This window comes from Rhinolophus hipposideros (assembly GCF_964194185.1).
Source record: "Rhinolophus hipposideros genome assembly, chromosome: 25".
In the NCBI taxonomy this organism is placed as follows: Eukaryota; Metazoa; Chordata; class Mammalia; order Chiroptera; family Rhinolophidae; genus Rhinolophus; species Rhinolophus hipposideros.
This window is the reverse complement of record NC_138071.1, coordinates 21,567,939-21,594,823: the sequence shown is the minus strand read 5'-3', so window position 1 is coordinate 21,594,823 and position 26,885 is coordinate 21,567,939. Positions and strand designations below refer to the sequence as shown.

At 49.0% G+C, this 26,885-nt stretch overlaps 1 protein-coding gene across 4 annotated transcripts in view; it reads left to right on the top strand.

Moving 5' to 3' along the window:
• Positions 1-26,615, top strand: part of DENND2A (DENN domain containing 2A) — a 76,401-nt gene extending 49,786 nt beyond the window's left edge. For all 4 annotated transcript variants that reach the window (XM_081038416.1, XM_081038415.1, XM_081038414.1 and 1 more), the window contains 11 exons: positions 705-814; positions 1,801-1,870; positions 3,016-3,093; positions 6,049-6,189; positions 7,575-7,723; positions 17,370-17,547; positions 19,075-19,116; positions 21,544-21,661; positions 22,022-22,267; positions 23,851-23,937; positions 24,743-26,615. In XM_081038416.1, coding sequence (XP_080894542.1) covers positions 705-814; positions 1,801-1,870; positions 3,016-3,093; positions 6,049-6,189; positions 7,575-7,723; positions 17,370-17,547; positions 19,075-19,116; positions 21,544-21,661; positions 22,022-22,267; positions 23,851-23,937; positions 24,743-24,774 — 1,251 coding nt within the window. In that variant the 3' untranslated portion in view covers positions 24,775-26,615. The remainder of the gene's footprint in view (positions 1-704; positions 815-1,800; positions 1,871-3,015; positions 3,094-6,048; positions 6,190-7,574; positions 7,724-17,369; positions 17,548-19,074; positions 19,117-21,543; positions 21,662-22,021; positions 22,268-23,850; positions 23,938-24,742) is intronic.
• The last annotated feature ends 270 nt before the right edge of the window (positions 26,616-26,885 follow it).

Sequence of the window (26,885 nt, the reverse complement as noted above, 5' to 3'; positions counted from 1 at the left end):
AATAAGGAGATGTTTACCCAGTCTGTGATGTGTCAGATAAATCAGGGAGGGAGAGAAAGACGGACAGACTAGAGATTAAGATCATTTTTAATTCCTAGGTAGGTTCCATACTAGTTGTGTGATCATGAACAAATAACACATCAGGGCTTATTTCCTTATTTCTAAAATAAGAATGTCAGGCTGGGGGATGTCTAGTTTCCTTCTAGCTCTGACATTCAAGGACTCTCTGAAATGAGTTGAATGTCATGGTCTGATACGACATAACTGGGTGCATTCACTAAGACATGTTGTACAACGTCTTAGCCTGGATGAGAAGGGGTGGCTTTGCCTGGGCCCAGAAGTTGGAAGACTCGATTTGAGGCTCAGCCTTACACATTCATGAGTCTCCTAGTTAGAAGGGATTGCTATGACTGGTTTTTTCTTATGGATTAAAATAGTTATGTTCCAGAATGTTAGGCATTGAGGACATTCCTCTAAAGCACACTGTTCTTTTTGTCTGACTTCCCCCATAAGACCATAGTTGGAACTGCCCTGGGGAAAACGGGCCACAGCAGGCTGAGCTGCAAACCCTTCCCAAGAGAGGAGGTTAAGTTGGCGGTCTTGACTGTGGGAAGGTGGGACAGGTGGTGCTGCCAACCATCTGCCTCACTCTCCTATGCTGACAACCTTTGTTCTCCAACCTTCTCTCGCCCTGCTCCCTGCAGTTGGAAAGGTCTTTCAAGTTCATGAGAGAGGCTGAGGACCAGCTAAAGGCTATCCCCCAATTCTGTTTCCCTGATGCCAAGGACTGGACTCCCGTCCAGCAGTTTACCAGGTATGTGCTGGCATCTCCCCACACCACCTGCAAAGATTAGGGTGAGAACTAGAGATGGGCTCAAAGATGGCACAGCCCTAAGTCAGTCCTCTGAAATGGTCATAATGGGCCTGGGCCTGGAGATTTCCCCCACCAATGTTTTCAAAATGTCCCCGAAGATAAGAATCACCCCTCTAAGAATGCAGATTTCCAGGCCTTTTGCTCAGTCTAGGGAGATGTTTGTTTTAGACGCCTCTGTGAAGGGCAATAAGGTCATTCTTAGTCTGGGGAAAGTTAGGGAAACATTGCCCGTCATCCATCCTTGTCCAGAGCTCCTGAAATATTTCTTCAGTAGCCCATCTAGCTGTGACTCCCCCGGATACGTTACATTTCTGCTTTAGCCCATGTGGTTAGATACCAGTATTTTTATTATCAGATCATTCCACAATTGACCAAACTCAGTAGGCTGTGTATCCTAAGTGTTTGAGGGATGCTTGTGTCCTTAAAGTTGGCCCAGCAGTCTCTAGGGACAGTCCAGGCCTCAGGTAGCTCTGAACAGATAGTGTCCTGGGAAAGCCATGCCTGGCATCAGTTCTGAGAAGGGCACAAAACTGTCCCCCTCGTCAACTGTTCCCTCTCTGAGTCACATCCCTAGATCAGCAGATGCCACCTCACCCTCAAGCTCATGGAAGGCAGTCTCCAAAAGATGCCCAATAAATGACTGCTGTGTTTTGTGCAACGGGATGGCTCAGGTAATAGAATTCTATGAGAGCTCAGGGTGAAAAAGAAATGCCTCATTTCCTCTCAGGACACAGTGACACTTGAGATGTCCCTGTCCCTGACACAGACTCCGAAGCTCCAGGTGACCAGAGTCCCAGCACAGAGATGAACAAGCAGGACAGGGAACAACCCTTTGCAATAGCCTCCTTCAGAAGGTCCTGGTCACTCAACGTGATATGTCCTTGTTGTGTCTTGCTTTGTAATGCACTTTTGTTTTCCCCCCACAGTGAGACGTTCTCATTTGTCTTAACTGGAGAAGATGGGAGCAGAAGGTTCGGTTATTGCCGAAGACTTCTGGTTAGTACACTTGCTTCTCAGTCATTAAAAGCTCTGCACAGAGCCAGCGCTGGCTTCCTGTGGTTCACCGTACACCATGAGAGAAGGGACAGGAAGTGTGTGGCGGGTTAACTGGGTCGCTAAAAACGTGGAGGAAGGTCTGGGTCTCACGTGCATGGAGGGGAACAGTGCCTTCACATCCTTTGGGAGGAAAATACTTTCACCAACGTTTTCCCCACCAACTAAAAGGCCTATCTCTTCTTAAACCAAATGTTATTTCTAATAAAACATGCCAAACAGACTTTGATAGCTTAGAGAGAACTTTCATAATGGTTGCTAAGGGCAGGAGAAGGATGGATTTATTATTGTTCTTGGCACAAATAATTCAAGACTGTCTCCTTCCGAACAATCCCCTTTAAAAGTCAGAAACTTATTCCAGGGACATAACCATGCTAAAACATTGTAAAACTTATCTTTTGAAGACCGTTCTTTTGAAAATCTTCGATAGTGAAGCATCATTTTCCACTGAGAATGGTTTTAGTCGTAGAAATAGGCTAATACAATTTAGAATCAAGAATAAGGTATGGCACATAGGAGGTGTTCAATAAATATTTGTTGAATTAGTGAACAAGAAGTATGAATAATAATTGAAAAAATTTAAGTGGGATCATACCTTGTTATTGATAAAATTAATGTAAAGCATTGAGATTGATGTTCTTTTTGGTTTGAAAATTAGCTTAAAAGTCAGTTTCCAAAAAGGATTTTCAGAAATGATCTCTCCTTTGGAATTATCATTATAATAAACATGTAGTCCCAAAGTAGCTCCTTAAAAGGAAGTAGAGTGATTTGGGTGAACAAGTTAAGCTTCCTTACTTGATGGTTCCATAGGCCATATTGAGCACCTACTGTGTGCACAACACCCTTAATTGGTTCTTTCAGGGGGATAAAAAAATATATATGTACTACGTGATCAGAAGTGATTCCCACCTATAAAACAGGGTATTGATAATTATATATCTCATTGAGCTGTCCAAAGGTATGGTACGTGGAAATACCTGGCACACAGTAGGGACTCAAAAACATTTGTAAGGGGGGGAAAACGTTTGTGTTCTTTCCTTCCCTGAGGTTGGTACACTCATGATTTCCTTGTGTTTCCCTCCAAAAAGCCTGGTGGCAAAGGGAAGCGTCTCCCTGAAGTTTACTGTATCGTGAGCCGCCTGGGATGCTTCAGCCTCTTTTCAAAGGTGAGGACTTGGGCCTCAGAGAAAGGAGGAAGGGAAGGCAAAGCAGGACCCCGGGAACACCCAACTTCTGGTACTTTTATAATCTTCTTCTCCACTATTTTCCTTCCCACTTCCTCTTCCTCCCCTCATGGCCTCCACTATTCTCTTATTATTGGGTTAGGAAATAACAGTTGATGGGAAGGTCAGGGCTCAGAAACTGGGGAAGGGGAGAATCAAAGTACGCATAGTTGAGGACGGAAGGGGCAGAGGATCTTCCCAGAATACTCCGTATGTTTTACTTCCCTTCTTCTAAGCATTGTCTTTTGTTAGCTTTCGCTGGACAAAAAAGCCACTACAATGGATGGATGGATATGTATCTGTGTGTGTATACATATGTGTTGTGTGTATATGTGTGTTGTGTGTGTGAGAGAGATTTATTATTGTAATAGTGCTCTAAGTCTATCAAAGTCTTAATATAATTTGGTCCTCTTTGGGAGAAAACAAGCCAATATATCAAAATGTAGGAATTGCTGTCCACCCCTGTGTTTCAGTATTTTGGATTGGTGTATAAGAGGTAATTACGGTCCTGTATGATGCTGATCTCGAAAATTACATATACTCCAACATTTGTTTCCTATATTAACTGGACATGAGTATCTAATCCACAAATTTATTTTAAATCTTTCTTGAGCATATATTTCCGTCTGAGCTTTCTTTTGGGGAATTGCGGTCCTAAACACCTCCTGTCCATGGGTGTAAAGCAGCAATTCCTAAAAGCATTCTGAAACAGAAGTCCACCTCCTGCCCACCCTCCACCTGAACTCAGGAAGCCTGAATCACCCTGATACAGGATGATCTCTTGCCATGATAGAACTTGTACCTCTACATGAGTCTGTTTGAAACAACTCCAAGTATCAATGTAAGCTGAGATGTGGTCTTGCCTCCACTCTACCTGATGGCGAGCATTCTCCACTAAAGATGGTCGTGTACAAGCTTCAACACAGGCGTACACCACTGCTCATGCCACTCTTTCTCGTGGGCTTCTTTAAAGGTGAAGATAAGACTGTAGGTCCAGCCATTGTGAGAATGCTCATGAAAGCTGGGCATAAAATAGCTCACATGAACTAGCTCAGCGCCACGGGCGCCTTCGGAGCTCCCATAAGGCTCATGGCTATGTCTTGGGCAGGGAACGCAGAGCAAGTACACGTGCCACCACATTTGTGTGACGCCACCGTCCTGAGATTTCCTGTCAGTTTTATGGAATTTTAGGAGTGCAGAGTGATGACTTGCGAAAGACCACACAGAAATACTCAGGATAGAATCAGAAACGGAGCTTTGGCTAACCAACCCATGCAACTCGATCTATTTCCAGCTGAGGGGCAAGGATGACTAAAATGGCAAATTGTTATTTGGTACAGAAAGGAATCATGGATGAGAAGAAAGAAGAGCTCTCAGAATCTCTGAAGAAAGCTATATTATTAAACATGGCTGCAGTAATGCTGTGTCACAAGCACAGTGGCAGAGGGCAGCCGTCCTTTCTTCTCCCAGACGTGCAGGTCAGCTGGGTTTCATCTCTGCTGATCTCCACTGGGCTCACGCATGTGCTGTGAGTGGCCTGAGGGCTGGCTGACCTCTACTCTAGGCCGCAGGTCTGGGTCTGGTCTGCCATCCTCCTGAGACAGTGAACTGGCCCATGTGCGCTCTTCTGTGGCGATGGCAGAGGCACAAGCGAGCAAGCAGAAACACACAAGATAGCCTCTGGAGGCCTGGGCTCGGAACTGGCACATGGCACACTCATGATCAGCCCAGTGTTCCTCAGCCCATTTTTCATTCTTGTTCCCCTAAGCAGCCTTTTTAGGTGTTGTTCCCCTTAATTCCCTCCCATCCATCACCCCCATCCATCTCCAGAACGTTCTCCATCTTCCCCAACTGAAACTCTGCACCCATTAAACGACTCCTATTTCCCCCTCCCGTGGTGGCTGGTAAGCACTGTTCTGCTTTCTGCCCCTGAGTTTGACAACTTTAGAATCTGATGTCAAGGGAATCACACAGCGTTTGTCTTTTTGTGACGCTGGCTTGTGTCACTTAGCGTAATGTCCTCAAGGTTCCTCCATGTGTTGGAGCACATGTCAGAATTTCTTTCCTTTTTAAGGCTGAATAATGTTCCGTGGTATGTCAGTACCACAAGTTGTTTATCCATTTATCCGTCGATGGACATTTAGGTTATTTCCGCCTTTTAGCTATTGTGAATTATGCTGCTGTGAACATGGGTGTGCAGATAGATATCTGTTTGGAGTTCCTGTTTTCAATACTTTGGGGTTGATACCCAGAAGTGGAATTGCTGGATTATATGGTAATTCTATGTTCAATTTTCAAAGAGCTGCCAGACTGTTTTCCAAAAGGACTCCACTGTTGTACATTCCCACCAGTAGTGTAGGAGGGTTCTAATTGCTCCACTTCCTGGTCAACACGTGTTGTCAGTGGCCTTTTTATGATAGCCATCCGACTGGGTGTGAGGTGGTATCTCATCGTGGCTTTGGTTTGCATTTCCCTGATGACATTTCCCCAGAGAAATTTTAATTCCACAGATATACCTTATGTCTGTTCATATAACCCCTCATGTAAACCATTGTAATAGCTGAGTTTTTCACCACCACCCCCGAGAACCATTTTTATCCCCTTGGGGGCTCTGTTGCTCCCGCTGAGGATACATGTATTATGAGCCCAGTCAGTCACGTGGCCTAACCGAAAGGGGGGACAAGGAAGTCCTCTGGAGTGCAGTCACATGGCACAGGAGGGGAAGAGAAGTGGGGGTGATACCACATTGGGTGAAGGAGACTGTAAGTGTGGCCTGATGAGGACAGCAGGGGCCTCCGGTCACCCTCAGTCTCCATGGCAGGCCCCTTCCTCTGGAACAGAGCTCCACCTCAGTGTCCTGACTTGGGGACACCTGAGCTGCTTTTCTGACCCTTGCAGATCTTAGACGAGGTGGAGAAACGACGAGGCATCTCTCCTGCCCTGGTACAGCCCCTCATGAGAAGTGTCATGGAAGCCCCTTTCCCAGCCCTGGGCAAAACCATCGTGGTCAAGAACTTCTTGCCAGGATCGGGAACTGAGGTAAGTGATCCGATTCCTTTCTTCTCTTAGGGAAAAGAGAGGCCAGGCAGCCAAGTCCCAGTGGCCGGAGGGGTTGGCTTTCCGTGAGCTGTCACCTTCAGTGATGTCCTCTTCTCCCCGGGTGTCATAAAATCCACCCTAAGTCTCATGCATCCAGCCCAGGAGTCTGGCCCAGAGAGCAACCCCAGAACTATGCCATGGCAGCCGTGGTGTTTCTTTGCGTGGTGTTGGCCCCACAAGTTAGGGACCTGCACTGGACATCCTTGGCTCCCCTTAGTAGCCCATTACATTCATAAATTGTGCATGAACCTGATTACATTTTTGGTCTGCGTCACGTCTCTAACCATCATGTAAAGCATTCTCTTCAGGGAAGACAAGCTCAGGTACTACTTTTTATTCACTCCAGCCTTTGAAGTGTGTCCCCGTCCTTGGCTGGGCTGGGATTTGATGCCGGAGCTTGTTTGCCTTCTTCTCATTCCCCTTATGTGGCTCTGTGGCCCTCAGAAGGCAGAGCCCACCCAGGCTTGAGTTTCCAGTTCCAGAGGCCCTCGGAAAAGCAGGTCACCAGTGGAGATGGGGAGGGAGGAGGATAGCGCAGGGATATTCTGGAACAACCCAATTTCCCAGCACGGAGAGGAGCACGGTCCCTGAGGCTGGAGAATCATCCCATACCCGATGTAGTGGCTCGACTGTGGGGCCGTTAGCACTGGTGAGCCCTACTGTGTGCAGCACTGTGCAGGTGCGGGCTGAGAGTAAACACCAGTGTCCACTCACCGTAAGGAGGCAGCTGCTTACTGAGAAAAAACACGCACGTGAGTGGCGATAGGTGAATTCAGGAACATTTCAGCAAGTCTGGAATGAGAAGACACACACACTCAGCACGCAAGCTGGAAGACAGCGCATCAGGGAAGGCTTGGGGTGGGGCTGGGTTCCTGAAGAAACACCTTCCAGAGGAAGTGTCTGCTGGTCCCTCTGCGTAAGCCCATGTTCCATTCCAGCAGGTGAAATTCCCTTGTGAGACAGAGACGCTTGCCTGTGGGGCCCTAAGGGCCAGCACCTTCTCAGCAGTCACAGATCTTCCCTGGGGAGTTAGGACATGTCATTGCCAGGGAGAGCCTGTGACCCTTTTGGGCCAACGGCCACCGCTTCTGCCATCCCCTCTCCCCACCTCCGTGCAAACTGTCCTCAGTCACTTGGTCTAGTGTGAGGCACGAGCTTCCCTACACTTGTACCTCCTCCCCAGCCTCCTGGGTTCTTTCCTTTTTGCCCCAGTCCCTTTTGTTTTCCATTTTTCCCTTCCCTTTGCCCCTGCCGCTGGGCCACCCCGCTGGGGGTGATGCGGTCCGAGTGAGGCCCCCCTCATAGCCGCTCCTGCTCCCCGGCAGGTGATGGAGCTGTCCCGCCCGCTGGACTCCCGGCTCGAACACGTGGACTTTGAGTCTCTCCTCTCTTCTCTCAGCGTCCGTCACCTGCTCTGTGTTTTTGCCTCCCTGCTTCTGGAAAGGAGGGTCATCTTCATCGCAGACAAGCTCAGGTACAAAGCTCGGCTACTTCTGCTCAAGTGTTTGAATGACAGGCCGCCCTGGACCGTTCCGAGTCCAGAGGACAGCTGGTTGCTCAGGCAGCTCTGACAGTGCGAGTCAGTGGGTGCCTGAGATGGCAGGTTTCTGAGCACAGCCGTGGCGCACGGCCAGCAGGGCTCCTGCAGCTCAGAGCTGGCATCTTTTCACTCTTTCTGCTCGGTGCTGGGCACTGTACCACGTGCTGGGGGCAAGGAAAGACACAGAGCTGTCCTCAAGGAGCTGTCAGCCCAGCAGGGGGACAGAGAAGGGGACAGACCCCCGTACCACGTTGTGAGGTGTGGTAAGAGGCAGTGCACCCTGCGGGCTGAGCCGGCGAGCTCCCCGAGTCTGACACCAAAGGAGCTGTCTGTGCAAGGGCAGGAGAGGAGGCCGAGCAGTTCCCTGCAGCTGAGCAGAGAGAGGAAAGCGGGGTGGGAAGTGAGCCGGCAGAGATGGGCAGGGCCCGGTTCATGGACAGGGAGAGCCGCCAACCCTTTTGGGCCAAGGGCCACTGCTTCTGGGAGCGGCTGGGCCCGGTTCATGCTGAAGAGCACATGCCTTTCCTTCAGTATTAAAATCAGCCCCACAGAATCTCACACACACACACACACACACACACACACACACACACACGCCCTGTAGGAAGCCCCCCACTCCCTAGTGCTCACATTCAGTGATTTCCAAGAGTCATGTCACAAATGAAAGAAGGTCTGGATGGAGATGCGGTTAGGAATTTGGGGTAATTCTGAACTTCTAAAAAGAATTCCTGGCATTTCCATCATTACAACATACTGAAGCAGAGCCTCCTTCGCTTGGGAACTGAGGGCAGAGGCACAAGTGGCAGCTGCAGCTCCAGGAAGAGCTGAGATGTGGCGCCTGGCCCAAGAAGGGCCAGCCGTCCCGGAGAAGTGCCTGAGGCCAGCTGAGAAGTGAATCTGGAAAGAAGAAGTGCCAAAAACACAAAAATCAGAGAACTGTGGTTTAGGAGGAAATACGCCTCTCAAGTCTGGAAAACAAAAGGGAGGAAGGAGAAAAGGGAAAGAAGAAGGGAAAGGACACCATGTCTGAATGTGGAGCTCATCAGCAGGCATGGTACAGGACGGATTCCAGCCCGCTCCCCCCGCCGAGCCTGTCGGGTCACCCTGTTGATGTCCCTCTTTGGGCAGCAGCCACTGGCTATTCCCTCTCCACCCCCACCCTGTGTTTCAGCTCACTCTTCACTTTTAGTATCAGTGTTGTACTCCCTGGGCGCTTTTGTCTGCTCAGGAAGCAAGCCCTGTCTCTGAGCCTGCCGCCAGTGCTGGGCACTGGGCAGCTCTCCAAGCTCCTTGGGCCCTGGGGAGTTCAGACCAGAGAGTTCTCAAGGTTGGGGTCCTGGAAGCAAAGGATGAGTAATAACGTTGCAGTGAGCAGCATCGGATTTCATCAGCGCCCTGGGCACTGCCTGTGTTCTCTGCAGGCCCTCTCCACGCCCCACCGTCTTCTCTCCACTGTGGATTCTCAGGCTTGACTATGGGGAAAGGCAAAGAATGATGTCCAAAAGTCCTAAGCAAGAAGCGAAGGCTGGGGAGTAAACCCGGTGCCCACCAGGGGCCGTGATGGGGGCAAACAGGCAGACAGTGCCCTGCTGTTGGGTTAAAGATGTTAGGCTCTGGGAGGGTCCCTCCTGAAGAAATGTTTGAGGAGATGGGCATGGCTGGAGAGAAGCCGGCCAATCAGGGACCCCCACTTCCACCCCACCAAGCTTCCAGGGAGAAGGAGAACAGAAAGTATCACCTATTCACCTCATCAAAGTACAATGAAAGAGAAGGTGGGAACAGAAATGGAGGGAGGCTCCTCAAAGACAAATGCATCCCTAGGTGCAGCAGAGGCAGATGTCAGAGGCCAGGGGCACCAAGACCCAGGACGTGCTTAGGACAACGATGTCTGGGAGGGGACTTGGCCACCTCTGTCTTGTCCCTGGACAGATTTCTGGGTTGACAGGCAGGACGCCAGGGCAGCCCCTCTCACAGGGCTGCTGTAATCAGAGACCACGGAAACCTAAGGCACCCATCCCTGTGAGTGGACCCTGCCCCAGCCCCAACCCCCTGCTGGGGCAGCTTTGTAGAGGAGAGAGTCACGTTGTGGTCTGATTGGAGGGACTTCGGGGTTTCTCTGCTCACCCCACCTTCTGTGGTGCCTGGCACTCTTCCTTAGCACTTTTGTCTTTTCAACAGCAAACACCCATCAGAGGGGTAAAATGCCAGCTGCCGCTGCTGGAAGCGGGTCTCACCATAAGGCACTTATTGCCCGTAGGGTGTTTCTTTTGCAGCGGCTGCCAGATGTGGGGCACTGAGGAGATGGGATTTTTGTAGGGGAGGAGGAGACGTAGGAATGTGGATAATTGAGATGTCCTCCTTGGGTCCAGAGCCAGGCCATGGTGCAGTACTAAATGCATACGTGCATGCATGGTGTGTGGGTAAAATACCTTAATTACCTTCTAGGCTCTTTACAACTTTCAGACTTGCATGTTTATCTCTCATCACACCTTCCTGGAGTAGGGAGGGACCCCAAACATCCTCAGCGATTGGCCCTAGGCCTCCTCATTTATGAAACAAGGGCTTGTCTGTGCCCAGGCCCCTCAGAACTGACTTTCTAGGGCTCTGGTGTCTCGTCCCCAGAGGCAGCCCATGCTTTTCCTGTTACAAATAGCTCAGAGTATTCTCTCTCTTGCTCAATAAATTATCTTTCCATCCAACCCCAGTTCCAAGCAGACCTAAAGAGGTGGAAAAATAAACAAATAAAGGCCACAGAGCTCTGAGGCCAGAAGAGAAGAAAACACACAGCGTGAGGTAACCTCCTGGGAGTAACAATAGCACAGCTGGAATGCTGCCTCCAGCCTAGGCTCTTGTGACGGCTTGACCTGTATTCTAGGTTCTTGCAACTCAGTCAGATACGTTCTATTATCAGAAATCTGTGTTCTAGCTCTGTCGCATTTCTGGGAAAATCGCTATAGGGATTTGAGGGTTCTTTGGCCAGGCCGTGGCACACAGGGCTTGGAAGGCCGTGGCTGGCTGCCAGTTATCTGACCCGGAAAAGGCTCTGAAGAAAGGCTTCCCCCGAAGCTCCAGCTGGCGCTTTCATCCTCATTGCCCTGGCACAATTCTCTCCCCACTGCACTTGCACCAATTTCTAGCCCTGTCCAGCTAGAAGTGGAAGCAAGCCTCCTCATTCTTCTGATTTCCGTCCGTAGCCCTGATGTTTTCAATGCCACAGAGCAGCACATGAGAACAGGGCATGCCACACAGTCAGTGAGCAGCCCTGTGACATCCCAGGGTGGACGTTAGCCTGCATTAGCACCCTCCCCCCACCACACAATTTATTTTCTCATCATCACTAGTGAGTCTGCCCACTGCAAGAGGAAATGGCAGGGAGTTGTGGCAAATATTGTAGGAGTTATAAAAGGGTTTTAAGTTGAGCCAAAAATCTATCCATGTGGAATAACATTTTTGATCTTTAGGGTGGACGTTGAGTGTTTCTTAAGGCTCTGTCAAGCCAAAGTCTGACAGATGGAAAAGAAAGAATGTTGTTGTGATGGCTTGTTCTGTTGTCATAACAACCTAAGTAAATATTTCCCTATACCACTTTCTTCATTTCCCTGATGATAAACATTTTTATTTTTTAGTTTATTCATTTCAGTTCCCATCGTTTGGGCTAAATCTCTAGACCAGGTTCAATGATAAAATCAGAGCTGCACATCAACAAATTTGTGCAAAAGTTTTAGATGGGACAGAGTTTGAACATTCAAGAAATTTGCTTTTTATTTTTTTATTTAGTTTTACAGTGCAATGAGATCAGGAGCTGAATGACAGACCGTTGACTAATGATAAGTAGAATTAGGTGGTCAAATCTTGACAAATCTTTGAACCTTGGCTTTGACCTATGGGGAACCACACAGATAAGTTCTAAGTAGCTGTGTACCTATTGTGTATTCTTTTGTGGGCTCCTTTTGGTTCGTTTTTCATCAGTTTCCATAAGCTTAAACGGGGGTCCCATATCCCATCTCAAATCAGTTACACCCATCAATGTTGACTCTCTGAGAAAAAGGTTGGGTTTGTAAGTGTGCCCCTCTCTAGGCAGATGGGTTTGCCCAAGCCTACCAGACAGTGTGAGTAGCTGCCATCTGTGTGATCTGGCATCCAAAATACTAGTTCACAGGTCCTCAGAGTGGGTGACAGTCTTAGAGACACATACATTCAACTCAGCCAAGTCCTATGAAAAATGCAGTTTTAGTAACACAGTGGCATCAGTCGGATTAGATATTAATTATTAACTACTCATTTTTGCATATGAACACCAAGAAGATAACATTTGGAGCAAGATTTAGAGACTAGCATTAGCCACGACTTGTTGTCTTCTACTCTAAACCCATCACAACAGAATCTTGGGCTGGAAACATTCCAGCTCTTCTCTCTGAGTCAAATCCCTCCCTGGCTTTGTGTTATAGTCTTTTGGGGGTTTGCTGCTGCAGCTCAAGACCACTCCCACTTTTATCTATTAGTTTCTCAGCATGAGATGTCACCATTGCTCTTCCGTCCTGTCTCTGCTAATGAGCCCTGGAATTACCTTCCAGGACCAGCACTGGTTCTTTTCAGTGTCAGCTATTTCCAGCTCCTGGCTTTCTCTGTCTTACAGATTCGTAGTTTGTAGACGTTAAAGCTGGAAGGACATTCGAAATTACCTAGTCCACGCTCCTTACTTTGCAGAAGGGGAATCGGAGGCCCGGAGAAGTTAAGGGCTTTACCTTGAGATCACACAGTTTTCTTGAGGCCCAGCCTGGGTTCTTTGGCAACTCGTTGACACATTACTTCACGGTTTAAAAGTACAGTAATGGAAACATGGCAGCCACTGCATGGTGACACCCACCTCCCACTACGTCTCACCAGGCACCAGACCAGAGTGCACCTTTTGCTCCTATTCCTGGGAACGATGCACTGGTAGGAGAGGCACTTTGCTTGGGATACTAAAGGATACTGACAGGCTCCTCTTTCCAATTCCTGGGGTGTCTGTCTAACTCAGGAAACTCATCGTTTACTTTCCTGGTGGCATCTTAGAGGAAGCTCTGTGCTTAACTCTTACTGATTTCTGGGTGAGTTGGAAGGCTGCTGAGCACAGTAACCCCATGGATGGCACAGCGGCTGGGTCACGCCAGAACCAAAGCGTTTTCTCCAGGAGAACGTCAGCACTCACTAGTGCTTCCTGATGTCTCCAGGAACTGCCACCAAAGAGCAAAGCATTCTGGGACCCAGCCCTTCTCACTGTGCCCAGCTTTTAACCCTTTGTCCCAGCCAAATGCCCCCTGGGGCATTTCCTCCCTCCCCTACTTTTGTACAAATTAATCACAGCCTCGTCCCTGGTGTTCCTTTCCCCCACCCCCACTGCAATGCAAGCCAGCTGCTCCGGCTGTCTTTCTGGGACCTCCCTCCACAACACTGCCTCCCCTCCAACCAGCAGGTGTCAGGAAGGCAGTGCTTGTGGAGCCATGCCAAGCGTCCCCAGAACCAGAGACTCCTCTGCACATCCCTGAGAGACCACCGACCCTAGCAGCCCCAAGCGCCCACCCCCCTGGGGGACTCCTGTAGCCTCACAAGTCAGGGGATAGAATTTCATTCACACCTGCCACAGAGATTGAGAAAAACACCTCAGCTGCACTCGCAATAATCCCTCTTCTCTACTATTTATGTTTGGAGAAAAGCTGCCACTAACGGATTATTTGCAGAGTTTGACCTTGCCTCCTAGTGTTTCAAGAGGCTTTTCTGTGTGTAAGAATGCTGAGGAGGGCGAGAAGGCACGACGAATGAGCCCCCCTCATCATGGCCTGCCTGTCACGTGCTTCCTGAGCGCCCGCCAGCGAGGTGCCGGTGAAAACCAGGTGTGGAAACACTTGCATCCAGCTGCAACAGAGTCGGACTATGTAAAAAAGCAAATAAACAAGCAAAAAGCACTTGTTAGGAACAATAGTCAAAAGCGGCAACACCTGCCTGCATGGCCAGCAGGTTACCCATCGAGTTGTCATCATTTGCCCCCGGCACAGCTGAACGTGGTTGTCCTGTAGCGCACTGCACTCCAGTGAACTGAATGAATTTTGTCTTTCTTTCTGTAGCATGTCTGCACCCGCCCTATCTCACTGGCATTGCGTATCATTTTCTAAAACACGTGTTTCTCATCCAGTTGGTTCAGTCCCTTCAGCTGGCCTCTGGGGGACCCCCTCCATACTGCAGGGCAGCATAGGGTGTCAACGAGGAGACACAACGTGCCGTAACAGCAGAGCAAAGAAGAAATGTGCTATGAAAAGAGATGGGTTTCATGCAAAAGGCTTCATTCCAAGTGATTGGAGGGAGTCACTTATAAGGGATTCTCTCTCGTCACTGGGAAATGAAAGCCAACATCCCAGTAAAATACGTAACATGAAATTTCCACTCAACCATCACTCTCTACCTGCTTCCCCACCCCCACCCCAATGGTCCAAATCATTGGTCCAAATCAAGCCCTTTTTACTGCAGTCCACACTGAGAAATAGTCAATCCATACACCGCACACACACACACACACACACACACACAGATATAGATAGGTGGTTATTTACAAATGACAAAATGCAGAAAACTCTTATTTTCTATTCTTTTGTTGTTGTTGTTTTTAATGCTAATTACAACCCAATAAAATTATTTCAGGACTCTATAAAATGGGTTGCAAACTATAGTCTGAAAAAGGCTGCTCTAGACACAATTATTCTTGTTGATATTTTAATCTTCTAGTTTTCTAAGTCAGGACCTCAGAACCAGGAGACGTGAGCAGATCAACTTGGAGCTCTGGCTGCAGTGAATATAGATGAGTCCTAAAATAAAAAACCGTAGGAACAAAGTAAATGCTGTACATTCAGTGATACATAGATCAAGGAAATTAAAACACAAACGCTAAGCGATTCATTAAAAGTATTAACATTCTGGAATAACTGGGAGAAAGTGATGCCTTGGGGAAAAAGTTTCTTTGCTTCGAGAGAAGACCCTTAGAGAGACTGAAATTATTTCAGCCAAGCTGGGGGCTAAATTAATGATATTGCTCTCCTTGGTATACGGAAGGCCTAACTGAACTTTTCTGTCTCACTCTCACTCGGCTAATAAGGAAGGTATTATAGTGATAAGAACAACATACTGGGGTAGCGTCTTTCTCATTTTGGAAGTGATCATTCAAAAGAAAAGGACTAAAATACCAGTGACATCTATGGACGCTGTGCTCCTAAGCAGGACTTCCTTCCTCCAGTGAATATTAGGAGAATAATTATTTGCGAAGATAGCGGGTGGGGAGGTGAGGAGAGTCATGCTGACAAATGAACAAGATTCAACATTACCCTTATTAGGCTCAGGGAGTCCCCCATGCAGGTGGGATGGAAAAGAGGACTCATGTATATTTTAAGGATGTTTAAGGGGGGGTGCTAGATACAGAGGAACTCGCTTGGAACCTACATGAATATACAGAGGGTGCCAAAAAAATGTATACACATTTTAAGAAAGGAAAACTGTATTAAAATGGTAATAATATATACTGATAACAAAAGATGAATACAAGTCACATTTGACGAGAGGTGCTCAAAGCGGTTCCCATCAGCGTCCAGACACTTCTGATGACGGCCAACTGCTGCTTGAGCAACGTTGACCACAGTGTCCACTTGTACACATTTTTTTTGGCACCCCGGTATTTTTCTAATTGTAGTAAAATATAACAGAATTCACCATTTAATCATTTTTAAATGTACAATTCAGTGGCATTAAGTAAATTCGCAGTGTTTGTAACCATTACTGCTATCCATTACTACGCCCTTTTTATCATCTCAAACTGAAACTCGGAGTCCATGAAGCCACAACCCCCCATTGTCCCTTCCCCCAGCCCCCGGTAGCTTCTCTTCTACTCCCTGTTTCTGAATTTTTCTGTCCGAAGTCTCTCGTTTTAAGTGGAATCATAACGATGTTTGTCTTTTTCTGTCTGGCTGATTTCCCTTGCTAGCCAATACCTTTTAATCCACCATTTCTCTCCTTAAGTAAGCCAGCATTAAGTGATTTTTTAAAACGGGTCTCAGGAACATTTATGACAACTTTTGTAGGTGCCTGACATCATGGGGGCCCAGTAAAGGAGCATTGATCTGTGCAGAACTCCACTTCCTTGCAACGGTACCTAAGCAGAGCACAGCTGAGGACCAGAGCAATACTCAAAAGGTGTCCTCGCAGATGAAATGCTGTTCACGGGGCCTGTGCCCAGAAGAGGGTGCAGTCCAGTCACAGGAGAGCCCACGGACCCTCACCAGACCCTACTTTATTCTTACGTTGCACACCATGTAGCAGTTGTAACACAATGTGATGCAACTAACAAGCTCCCAAAGTTTCCAGTCCTGTAGTATTTTAGAGACAGCATATTAGAATAAGAGAAGGGAGCTGCTTTAAGCAAGCAGCCTCACTTACCGTGTTTCCCGGAAAATAAGACCTAGCCGGACCATCAGCTCTAATGCGTCTTTTGGAGCAAACATTAATATAAGACCCGGACTTATTTTACTATAAGACCGGGTCTTATGTAATATAATTAATATAATATAATATAATACCGGGTCTTACATTAATTTTTGCTCCAAAAGGCGCATTAGAGCTGATTGTCTGGCTAGGTCTTATTTTCAGGGAAACACGGTAGCAATAAGGAAAGCTTGTGTGGAAGAAGAGAAAGTCAGCTGCCACCCGCCTCGGAAGGCCCCAGTCATCACTGTGTCCCCACACAGTAGAACTGAACCTCCAAACGATGACCCCAAATCCACCCACTCACTCGGTCAACTGAACGCGAGTGCAGGCAGCAGTGGAGAGTGACTCGTGAGGCTCAGTGCTTGGCAGCAAAATGTTACATTACGATCTTTGTTCTTTAAGAGACACTCATGTTTCTGCAATGTTGGCATTTCAGTTTTGAATTCTGGGCAGGGGCTAACTACATGAGTGTGTCTTTCGCAAAACGGAGCCTTTTGGAGCTGACAGCCACCATGTGAATACCAAGCCACCTTGTACACAAAAAAAATGTGTACAAGTGGACACTGTGGTCAACGTTGCTCAACAGGTGTCCTGTTTTCTCCGATGGCACCTAGGCACTCACGCTTGGCTGAGAGAGTGGGGAAGAGAACAAAGAAAGAGCTGGTGGGAGAATATAAAGCATCTTCAGTAACACAATGCTTGTCTGGGAGAAAAGAGACTTTAGTTGTTTGCGGTTTGGTTTTGAAGACGGATGTGGGGAAGCGGGGAGGAAGTGAATGATTCCGTCCAAATCTTGCAAGAATGTAGCTCACGCGGGAAAGCACTCTTGTAAAACTTAGCTGGGCGTTCACTTCGTCCCTCTAGCCATGTCTGAAAACTTCCCAGGGGCTGCGTGTGCCCGGCGTGACCTGTGTCAGGACTGGGTTATGTGACACACCTGGTGTGAGCGTGACACCTTTTCTGACCAACACGCCTTTGGGATAGAGCACAGACAGTTCTCTCCTCCGCCTCCATGGAGGCTGCCCACCTCCCTCCCTGAGTCGGCCCTTTCTGTCCTTCTTTCTCTCGGCTGCAGCACGCTGTCCAAGTGCTGCCACGCGATGGTGGCAGCCATCTACCCCTTCACCTGGCAGCACACCTACATTCCCGTCCTGCCACCGGCCATGATTGACATCGTGTGCTCGCCCACCCCCTTCCTCATCGGGCTGCTCACCAGTTCACTGCCGCTGCTCAGGGAGCTGCCGCTGGAAGAGGTGATCTCCTGGGATGTCCCTGTTCCCTTCCCGTGGGGGACAGAGGGCAGAGGGGAACTGCTGGCTGAGGCTGTGTAACCAGCAATGTTGGGGGAGCAGGGGACCCCAAGGTTTTGTCTGTGTGAGAGCCCCCCCACACCCCAGTCTCCATCCCTGCAAACTCGGTTTTCCCTCTGAATGAACCCACTGGCATTGACACCCATTGAGAAGGGAAGCAAACAACAACGTACCTGGATGTGAAAAACACTTAATCCATGAATAGCCGTCCAGCCTGTCCTTCTTTCCTTCCCACGTCCAATGCAGGGCAGAAAGTGCATGAAAGCTCATGAGAATTGGAAGTTTCGTTTGGACTGATAAAGTTGGCCAAGACTCTCCTCCTACAGATAGGTCCTTTCTCGTATCGGTTAAAAAGGCAACAACCGAAATGGTTTTAATGGTCAAGTGCTGAGTTTTCAGGTTGAGACCCAAGTGGGAAAGTCCTCCTTGGCATTTCTGGGGTTATTTAGCCATAGCCCCTTCCTCTAAATAGTCTCTGTGCGCGGGCACTGAGGACTTCCAGCAGTCAGAGAGGGAACCGTAGGGGACTCGATGATGCCACTCACTCCTGAACCCCTGGGGGCACACCTGGCCCTGAAACTCAGCCTGGGTCCCCCACGTGGGTCCTCTAACTGCCCAGGTAGTGCTAAGGCCCCATGAAATACCAACTAGCAGACTCAGGTCTTCAGGTGTGGGTTTGTGAGCTGCAAGGAGCTCGTCTGGTTACCCGGGGGTCCCTAAAATGGCTCAGTTCAGTTTCTGGGTGTTTGAGGAAGAAGGAGCCAGTGCCCTCTTGGGCCGCTGCTCTTCCTCCCTACAATGAGTGCTCAGTGAGGGCCTCACCCTCAGGGTCCTGCTAGCAAAAGCTGGGCACTGGCATCGCCCTGCGAGTGAGTCCCTCCTGAAGTTTTGTGCCCCAGGCACTCACTTGCCTCACCCTGGTCCCGGCCCTGGGTCTCAGCACCCCGTCTGAGGAGGGAGAGTTCGGATGTTTTATCCCAAAAGTCTTGACTAATGGAAGCGTAGCACCTGCAGTGTGATTTACTCCCCAACTGGATCCACTCCTCTGGGTTTCTCCCTTCCTGTCCCATAAAGAGAAATGACAAGGCCCAGTGGGGATCTGGGAGGGAGGATGGAGGACCCCTAGGTGAGGAGTGGCAGAGTCAAGTGCGATAGGAAAAAGGACGCCTTGCCCCTCTTTCACCCACCTCAGTAACCATGCACTGCAGTCTGAGAGGCTCTGCCTCAGGCAGCTTATGCTCCAGCCTGCGGTTTTCGTGTTGAAAGCGTGCAATTCAGGAAAGCCCTTGCCCCCCACCTCCTCTCTTTATCATTTGTGGCTGCAGTGCCAACATCAGGAAACCACAAATGGCCCATTCCACCCCCACCCCAGCTGCCTCTCTGGGTGCCAAGAAGGAAGAAGGCTAAGACCCTGTCACTATGTCCCGGAAACCCTGGTGACAGTAACAGTCCATTTTCCTCGTCTTGTAGGTCCTTGTGGTCGACCTTGTCAACAGTCGGTTCCTCAGACAGGTGAGTGAGAAGACGGCCTCCACCCTCTGCTCTCTCTGCTTTTACCTCTGGACTTTGGGGCTCAGCTTTTCAGGGAAGGCTCCTTGGTGGGCCTGGGACTGAACGATCCCAGGCCTGAGCGGGTCTAAGGATAAGACAGAAGGCTGGGGCCAAAGAGGACGAGTTTGGCAAAGGATCAGTCCCACATGTTCTGTCACAAAATGGTTTTCTAACGATGAGAATCTTTGTATAAGTTATAACTGTAGGCGCTTGTCTTTTTCAACATGCTTTTAAAGACTATTTGATAAAAAGTTTATGATGTAATTTTTTTTTTTTTTTTTTTTTTTTTTACGATGTCTGATGTTGTTTATTTGTTACTCTTTAGAAAATCTCATTTTTGACTGGACTATGATGTAATATTAAGTGGAAAACTCAGTGTGCAAAATTATATGCATTATTTTGCTGATCCTGTTTTTTTAAAAAGGAGAGAAAAAAATATAGATGTAGATATAGATACAAATATCTGCCTCAAAAAAAGATCGAAAGGAAAACTCACCAAAACATTAATGCTGGTATCTTGGGGTAGGAGACTGAAAGGGAGACAGATTATGGGTGATTTTAAATTGTTTTCGTATGTCCATGTATTTTCTATAATGTCCATGAACTACTTTCATTATTTGGAAAAGTAATACACATTATTTTCTTCCTGTCCTTTGCCAGAGAGGTCTAACTCCTATCAGCTCTTGTAGAGAAGCATTGCAGAAAGGTTTTCTGGGCATTCTATTGGATTGCTTTTAAACTTGGAGTTGCCACACTGCTGAGAAGTTCTGTCACAGTAATGCCTTTTGTCTCATTAGTTCTGTCCACTATCACTTCCCAGAGGCCCTCAGGTGAGGCCCTTCCCCAAGGCTCCCCTGCTCTGGGACGCAGATCATGAAGCCAGCTTTGGGTCACACTGGTCATCTTCCCCAGCCAGAGTCCCCTGATCAGCGCCAGCCATCCTGTAGAGTAGGAACAGCGTGAAACATTGCTTGAGTGCCCACTAAGTGCCAGGCACTTGCACAAGCTCACCGTATTGCATTTAACACTTTCCCCAGTTTTATTGAGGTATTATTGACATATAAGATACGTCAGCTTAAGGTGTGCACCATGATGGTTTGCTCCACGTATGTATTGTGCCGTGATGACCACAGCAAGGTTAGTGAACACTGCCCTCACCTCACGTAACTACCTTTCGTGTGTGTGCGATGATAACATTTAAGATCTACTCTCTTAGTAACTGTCAAGTATGTCCTCCAGTATTGTATTCACTTTAGTCACCATGATGTCCATCAGATCCCCAGAACTTACCCGTCTTATAGCTGGAAGTTTGTACCCTTTGCCCAACATTTCCCCATTTCCCGCAACTCCAACCCCTAGCAACCACAATTCTAATCTCTATTTCTAATGAGTTTGGCTTTTTTTAGATTCCAAATGTGAGGGAGAACGTGCAGTACTTGTCTTTCTCTGATTTATTTCTCTTAGCATAATGCCCTCCAGGTTCATCCATGTTGTCACAAAAGGCAGGATTTCCTTCTTTTTTACAGCTAAAGAATAGTCCAGTGTATGTACGTGTATGTGTACCACATTTTCATCATCCATTCATCCAGTGATGGACACTTAGGTTGTTTTTCTGCCAGTTTTGACTGCTGTAGTTTTGTAATTAAGTTCCAAATCAGGAATCATGGTGCTTCCAATTCTGTTCTTCTTTCTCAGGATTGCTTTGGCTGTTCAGGGTCTTTTGTAGTTCCATATGAATTTTCGGATTGTTTTTTTTTCCCTAGTTCTGTGAAAAATTTCATTGGAATTTTTTGTTTTGAGGTTTTTTTTAATTTTTTTTAATTGGGGAATAATGGGGAACAGTGTGTTTTTCCAGGACCCATCAGCTCCAAGTCAAGTCGTTGTCTTCAATCTAGTTGTGGAGGGCGCAGCTCACTGGCCCATGTGGGAATCGAACCGGTGACCTTGGTGTTACGAGCACTGTGCTCTAACCAACAGCGCCAACCGGCCGCCCCACCACTGAAATTTTGATAGGGATTGGGTTGACGCTGTAACTCACACTGGGTGGCATGGACATTTTAACAGTATTAATTCTTCTAATCCATGAACACAGGACGTCTTTTAATTTATTTGTGTCTTCTGTTTCTTTCATCAATGTCTTGTGTAATGCATTTAATCTTCACAGTGAGGTAGATACTGATTAGAAGCCCACTTTACAAAAGGGGAAACTGAGGCTCACACCGCTCATTAAAAAGTGGACTAAAGATTCACACCTCAGACCTCTGACTCTCAAGTCGTGTTCGTTCCACTCACCTGAAACCGGGCCAGGCCTGCCCTGCGCTGTGCTCAGTGAGTCCCCCTGGCCAAAAGCGCCAGCACAACGGCCCGCCTCTTTGTTCTGCTTTCCAGATAGATGACGAGGATTCCATTCTGCCTCGGAAGCTGCAGGTAGCCCTGGAACATATCCTGGAACAGAGGAATGACCTGGCTTTGGACCAGGAGGACGGGTCCCCAGACTGCAAGCACGGTAAACGCTCAGCCACCTCCCAGACTGCGTCTCCCGCTTCCGTGGTTAGTCAGGGAACCAGGGGACAATGGCCGTCCATTCCACTTGACATTGGGTTAGGTAGGAAGGCGGACAAGGGAAGCCCGTTTATCTAGATCTCATTTTAACAGTGAACTGTGGGGAAAAGTTTTCCCTCCTCCCCCATTTTGGCCCTAAAATATCTATTTAAAGGGGTGGGGGGAGAAATGATGGACTGACTTTGGGCCACCTTTCTATGGAGCATTGCGACTTGCCGTGGAGAGAGCTAGCAGTTACTTGTCTTACTGATCGGCTTGTCTCAGAGGCTCTGCCCTCACCCGTCCTCCCTTCCCCTTTGCTCAGGCCCCGAGTCCAGCCCCTTGAACGAGGTGGTGTCTGAAGCCTTTGTCCGCTTCTTCGTGGAGATCGTGGGCCACTACTCCCTGTTCCTGACGGCGGGCGAGCGTGAGGAGAGGACCCTGCAGCGAGAGGCCTTTCGCAAAGCTGTCTCCTCCAAGAGCCTCCGCCGCTTCCTGGAGGTTTTCATGGAGACCCAGATGTTCCGGGGCTTCATCCAGGAGCGGGAGCTGCGCCGGCAGGATGCCAAAGGTTAGGGGGTGTCTTCCACATGGGGCTGAGCCCGCTGGGGATGGCCAGACCCCAGTGGCTGAGGAGCAGGGCAAAGGTCACGGGCCCGGCACGCAGGAGCAGCCGGGCATCCACGTCTGGAAAACATTCGTTCTCGTACCTCTGAGCTGCTGAAAACCGCCCCTGCCGTCTGTCTCCTTAGCCATCTCTTTCCCCTCTGCCAGCCTCTCCAAGAACCACGTTCCAGGTTCCAGTGGCAAGTTCTCATTCTGTGCCATTCTCTCCAGCTTGATGAGACTCTCATGGCACCCTTTCCTTCCTCCCTCTGCGGCCCCTCGTCTTTTCCTCAGGCTTCCTCTCATCCCTTCTGTACTCCCTCCCTGCTTCTTTCATGGTGGAGCTAGCAGGCAGGAGCAGGCTGGGATGAGACAGAGGAAGAGAGAATGGCCCCGTGCTCTCTGCTTTGCATGAGTGCCCTCTGATGGCCAGGGGGCTGGCACAGAGGAGATAGGACAGAGAAGGCTCTCCTCCACCCGGGAGCTTGTGAGCCATCCATTCCCCTCCCTCCCTCCCTCCTCTCCATGGAGTTCTTTTCTCTCCTGCCTTCTCCCTGGCCCTGTCTGCTGGGTTCCATCACACGTCCCGAGATGGAGCTGGAGGAAGAGATGTGAGGAAAGAGGATAAAGTCATTCTGTCTCTTTCTTACATCATCTTAAGCCCTTTTGGGAATCTGAAAACCAGTAATGTTGATAAAGGCTGTCACAGACGGGAGTTAGACCTGAGTAGGAAGAGACGCTCACCACCGAGGAGCAGCCACACAGCGACCAGGGAGGACCCTGCTGCTGCTGGGGTCACAGAGACTCCGTTCAGGAACCAAACCATTCCCAGGGCTCTTTGCAAAGTAAAGGCAGAGACTGGCCACACTTGAGGCAGTTCTGGGGAGGGGTATCTGAAGAGACAAAAGCAAACTGATCAGAGAGTGTGAGTCACACAGCACCTGATGGAAGGATCCTCTTAAATAGAAGACCTGCTGGGTCCACATAAATATCTGTTTACAAACCACTATTTGATGGAGAAGTCGAGACATAAAATCTTCAAAGTAGCGTGGAGGGAGCTGCCGGTGGAAGAGCAGTGAGAACAGAAGACGGAGTGCCTGAGGCTCAGCCCGCAGGGGGGACAGCTGAAGGCCCCTAAGAGGTGGCTCCCTGGATTCACAGATGGCCAGTAGATTCCCAGGAAGCTCCACCACGTGACCGGGGTCCCTCTTAGGGGCGAGTCCGGGAGCTCCTGAGCGCTAGGACTGTCTGGCTCATCTTTGAAGCCACATAGCTGGCACAGTGTAGGCACTTGGAAGGTGTTTGTTAAATAAAAATAGGATTTCCTGTAGGGGTTGGCTTTACAGCTTTCTAAAGACAGTTATTGTACAAGGTTGGGCAATTATAAGGGTAATAAAAACTCTTATAAACCTTATGATTCAGAGCATGTTTATAGGAGCAGCTGGTCTCAGAAGCACGATTTCTCTTTTCTATGGCAGTAAGGACATGGGTATGTTTAGAAGTGCAAAGAGAAGGAACTAAAGTGGCTGGGATTTCTCTTGTCCACAGGTCTGTTTGAGGTGCGAGCCCAGGAATACCTGGAAACACTCCCCAGTGGAGAACACAGCGGTGTCAACAAGTTCCTGAAGGGACTGGGTAAGGCCCAGGCATCTGGTCCGTGGGGTCTCGGCCAGTTCCCGCCACCGGAGCCAGGTCCTAAATAATGCAGAGCTCTCCAGCCTCTGCTGGGCAGGCTAAATCGGCATTTTAATCTTCTGTTCTAATCTGACCCCAAAGTATAAAGAAAGGACACAAATGTCCCCTTCCAGCTTTCCTGGGCCCCTGGGTTGTCCCGCTACACTGTTATCCCCCACCCTCCTAAAGCTTCTGCAGAATGGAGCTCAGGAAGCGTGATGAATGGACCCAGAGAAGGGTTTCTGGCAGTAAAGACCTGGGCCAGGCTCCAAATGCTCCCTGGAAAGTGGAAATGTCGAATTCTGAGGACTGCGGTTTAATCAGTAAAAAGCCCCTTTACCGGAAAAGGGAGGCTGAAGGAGAAATCGAAAAAGAAGAAGGAGGGAGCAGGCCCCAGGGAGGAGGAACCGTGGCTGGGAGGACCTCACAAGGACCAGTGGATGGGCTCGCTTGTCCCCCAGGCAGGACGGACAGATGGCCATGCAGGGTGGCGTGCCCCTGGGAGTTTCCTCCTTGTTTCACTCCTCAGGGACACGTTACACGTGCTGTCTACCAGCCCTGATTCTCACGTCTGAGGAAGATCCATTTTTATTGGGGATGATCTGAGGCGAGAGGCGGTGGGGGGGACAACACCCAGAAGGTCACAGGGGTGAGGCCCCGGGGTGGCCTGGGAGGTCACAGCTGTCCACTCTGCAACTAGGGTCAAACAGGCAGGACTTAACCCCTTGTCTGCCTGCTGAAACGTTCTCGTTTTTCTCTTTTTCAGGCAACAAAATGAAGTTTCTCCACAAGAAATAATCCTCAGCCCAGCCTCAAAGGAAAACTTTGTCCTGGAGCAAGCAGAGCGACCACCACGTTTTAAAAACAGTCCTGGGAGCCTTTCTGACCCGTTGAGTCCTCAGTTGTCACAGATGCTGGGAAAAGGCCAGGATGGTCCCCAGGCCCCGGGGCCCCGGAGCTGCCACATAAGTGCCTCGTCTTCAGAACAGCCCTGAAGGGGACCTGAGACCAGGCATGTCACCGACGTTCAGATGGATTGTTTGGGTTGTTGATTTGGGGATTTTTGATTTTTTAAAGCTTAGATATTAAACAAAGGAAAAGTGTTTGGGTTTTCTTTTTATTATGCCAGGGCTAAGAAAACTCGATCCTGCCCTGTGTCCTCTTTCCCGGGCTTATCCTGCCTGGCAGCCGAGAAGGGAGGAGGAGATGGGAAGGGGCAGTGACCAGGGACTTAGCACCAACGCTGTCCTCTGGGCGCAGCTGGGGACAAATGCGAGTGTCAGAGAGGAGGGCTGTGGTGTCGCCTCATACACTCAGCCCACAGGTTTTAAGGCCCGAGTCCCCTGGGGAAAGGATTGGCCTTTCTGTGGAGGAGTGAGAGCTGGGCTCCAGGGATTTGGCTCCCTGGGATGAGCTGCACTTCCAGAGTGGCCAGTGATGCCACCTGGTGGCCGAGGCCGTTCTTGTCGCACCACCGACCGCTCTCCTCCCAATGTACCTGACTTCTTTTCTCTCAGATGCCACAGAAACGTCCGCTGCCTGAGCCATCCATGACTTTCGAGGTATACACCAAAAGAGGAAATCGCCAGATCTGTTGATAAATGTTCTTAGGGTCCCAAAGTTCATGAGCATGGAGTATCATAGAGCTTCTCTTAAAACACATAAGCCACGGCTTTGACCCTGTTCCCATTTATCCTCATGACATATTTCCATCTCGCTGTAGGGGCCCAGGTCAGCATAACCAAATCAAGACATGGATAAATGGAGGGGCTGCCGTTACTGGTCTTCACAAGAGGGGCGCTTGCACAGCTGTCAAGGCGTCTTGCCTCCTGTGGACCGTGGACGGGGCAGGAAGGTGCAGGAGAAGGCCACATTCCGAGTGCTCCCCTGCAAGGGCCCCAGTGGGAGGCAGGGGGAGAATGGGGGGCGGCGGCACAGGCAAGTTCTCAGCAGACTCTAGGGCCCCCACCAAGGCCCGCCTTCCGCTGCCTATCCAACTAGCGCATCCCCTCCGATGGCTCCAGCCAGCCCCGGAGAAAACGCACAAAAGCCGTGTGCGCTGATCGTGGCAGTGGCCCAGGGGTCTGTGCCGCCTGGTGGAGGTTCTTAACCTTTAGAGAATTGGGAGAAAGGATTCTTCTGGGAAAAAACTGAGGAGGTTGACCTGCCATTGCACATTAGGGGTTCTTCCCTGGAATCATGGACCTTCTCTCCCCAAACCTATTCAAGATTTGGTGTTTCCATCCATTTCCAGGGGAGAGGACACATAGTTTATATCAGATTCTCAGAGAGGCCCAGGGACCCCCAAATGGTAGGAGCCAGGCTACACGTAACAGTTAACCTGGGTAGGTGTGTGATTGGGGGTTGGGAGAAGACTAAACGGGAATCTCTGAGTGTGGGGATTCAGGGATTTGTACCTAACAAGCTCCTCAGATTAGTTAATTTTATTAATGCCAGTATTCTGCCCAGAGGTGATCACTTTTAATATTTTGGAATATACTTTCTTTGCTAACTTATTTCCTATTATATTGTTTACTTAATACTTTCAAGTGAATAAATATACGTCTTTATCAATATGTCGAGTGATTGTATAATATTCTATTTTATAGATGTACTAAAAGTTATGTTACCAAGCCTCGAGACTGATGCGTGCAGGATATTTCATTTTTAATGCTATAAAGAGCATTGAGAAAAACCTCTTTGTACAAGTATCTTAGCACATTTGACCTATTTTCATGTTAACTTTTTGCTGGATGTAAAGTATACATGCAGCAAAGTGCTCAGATCTTTGAGAATACAGGCTGACAAACCTTCAAAATGACCACGGCCGTGTAACCAGCACCCAGGTCAAGAAGCAGTGCATCATGGGACCCTGCAGCCCTCCTACTGCCTTCCCAACATCCCACCCA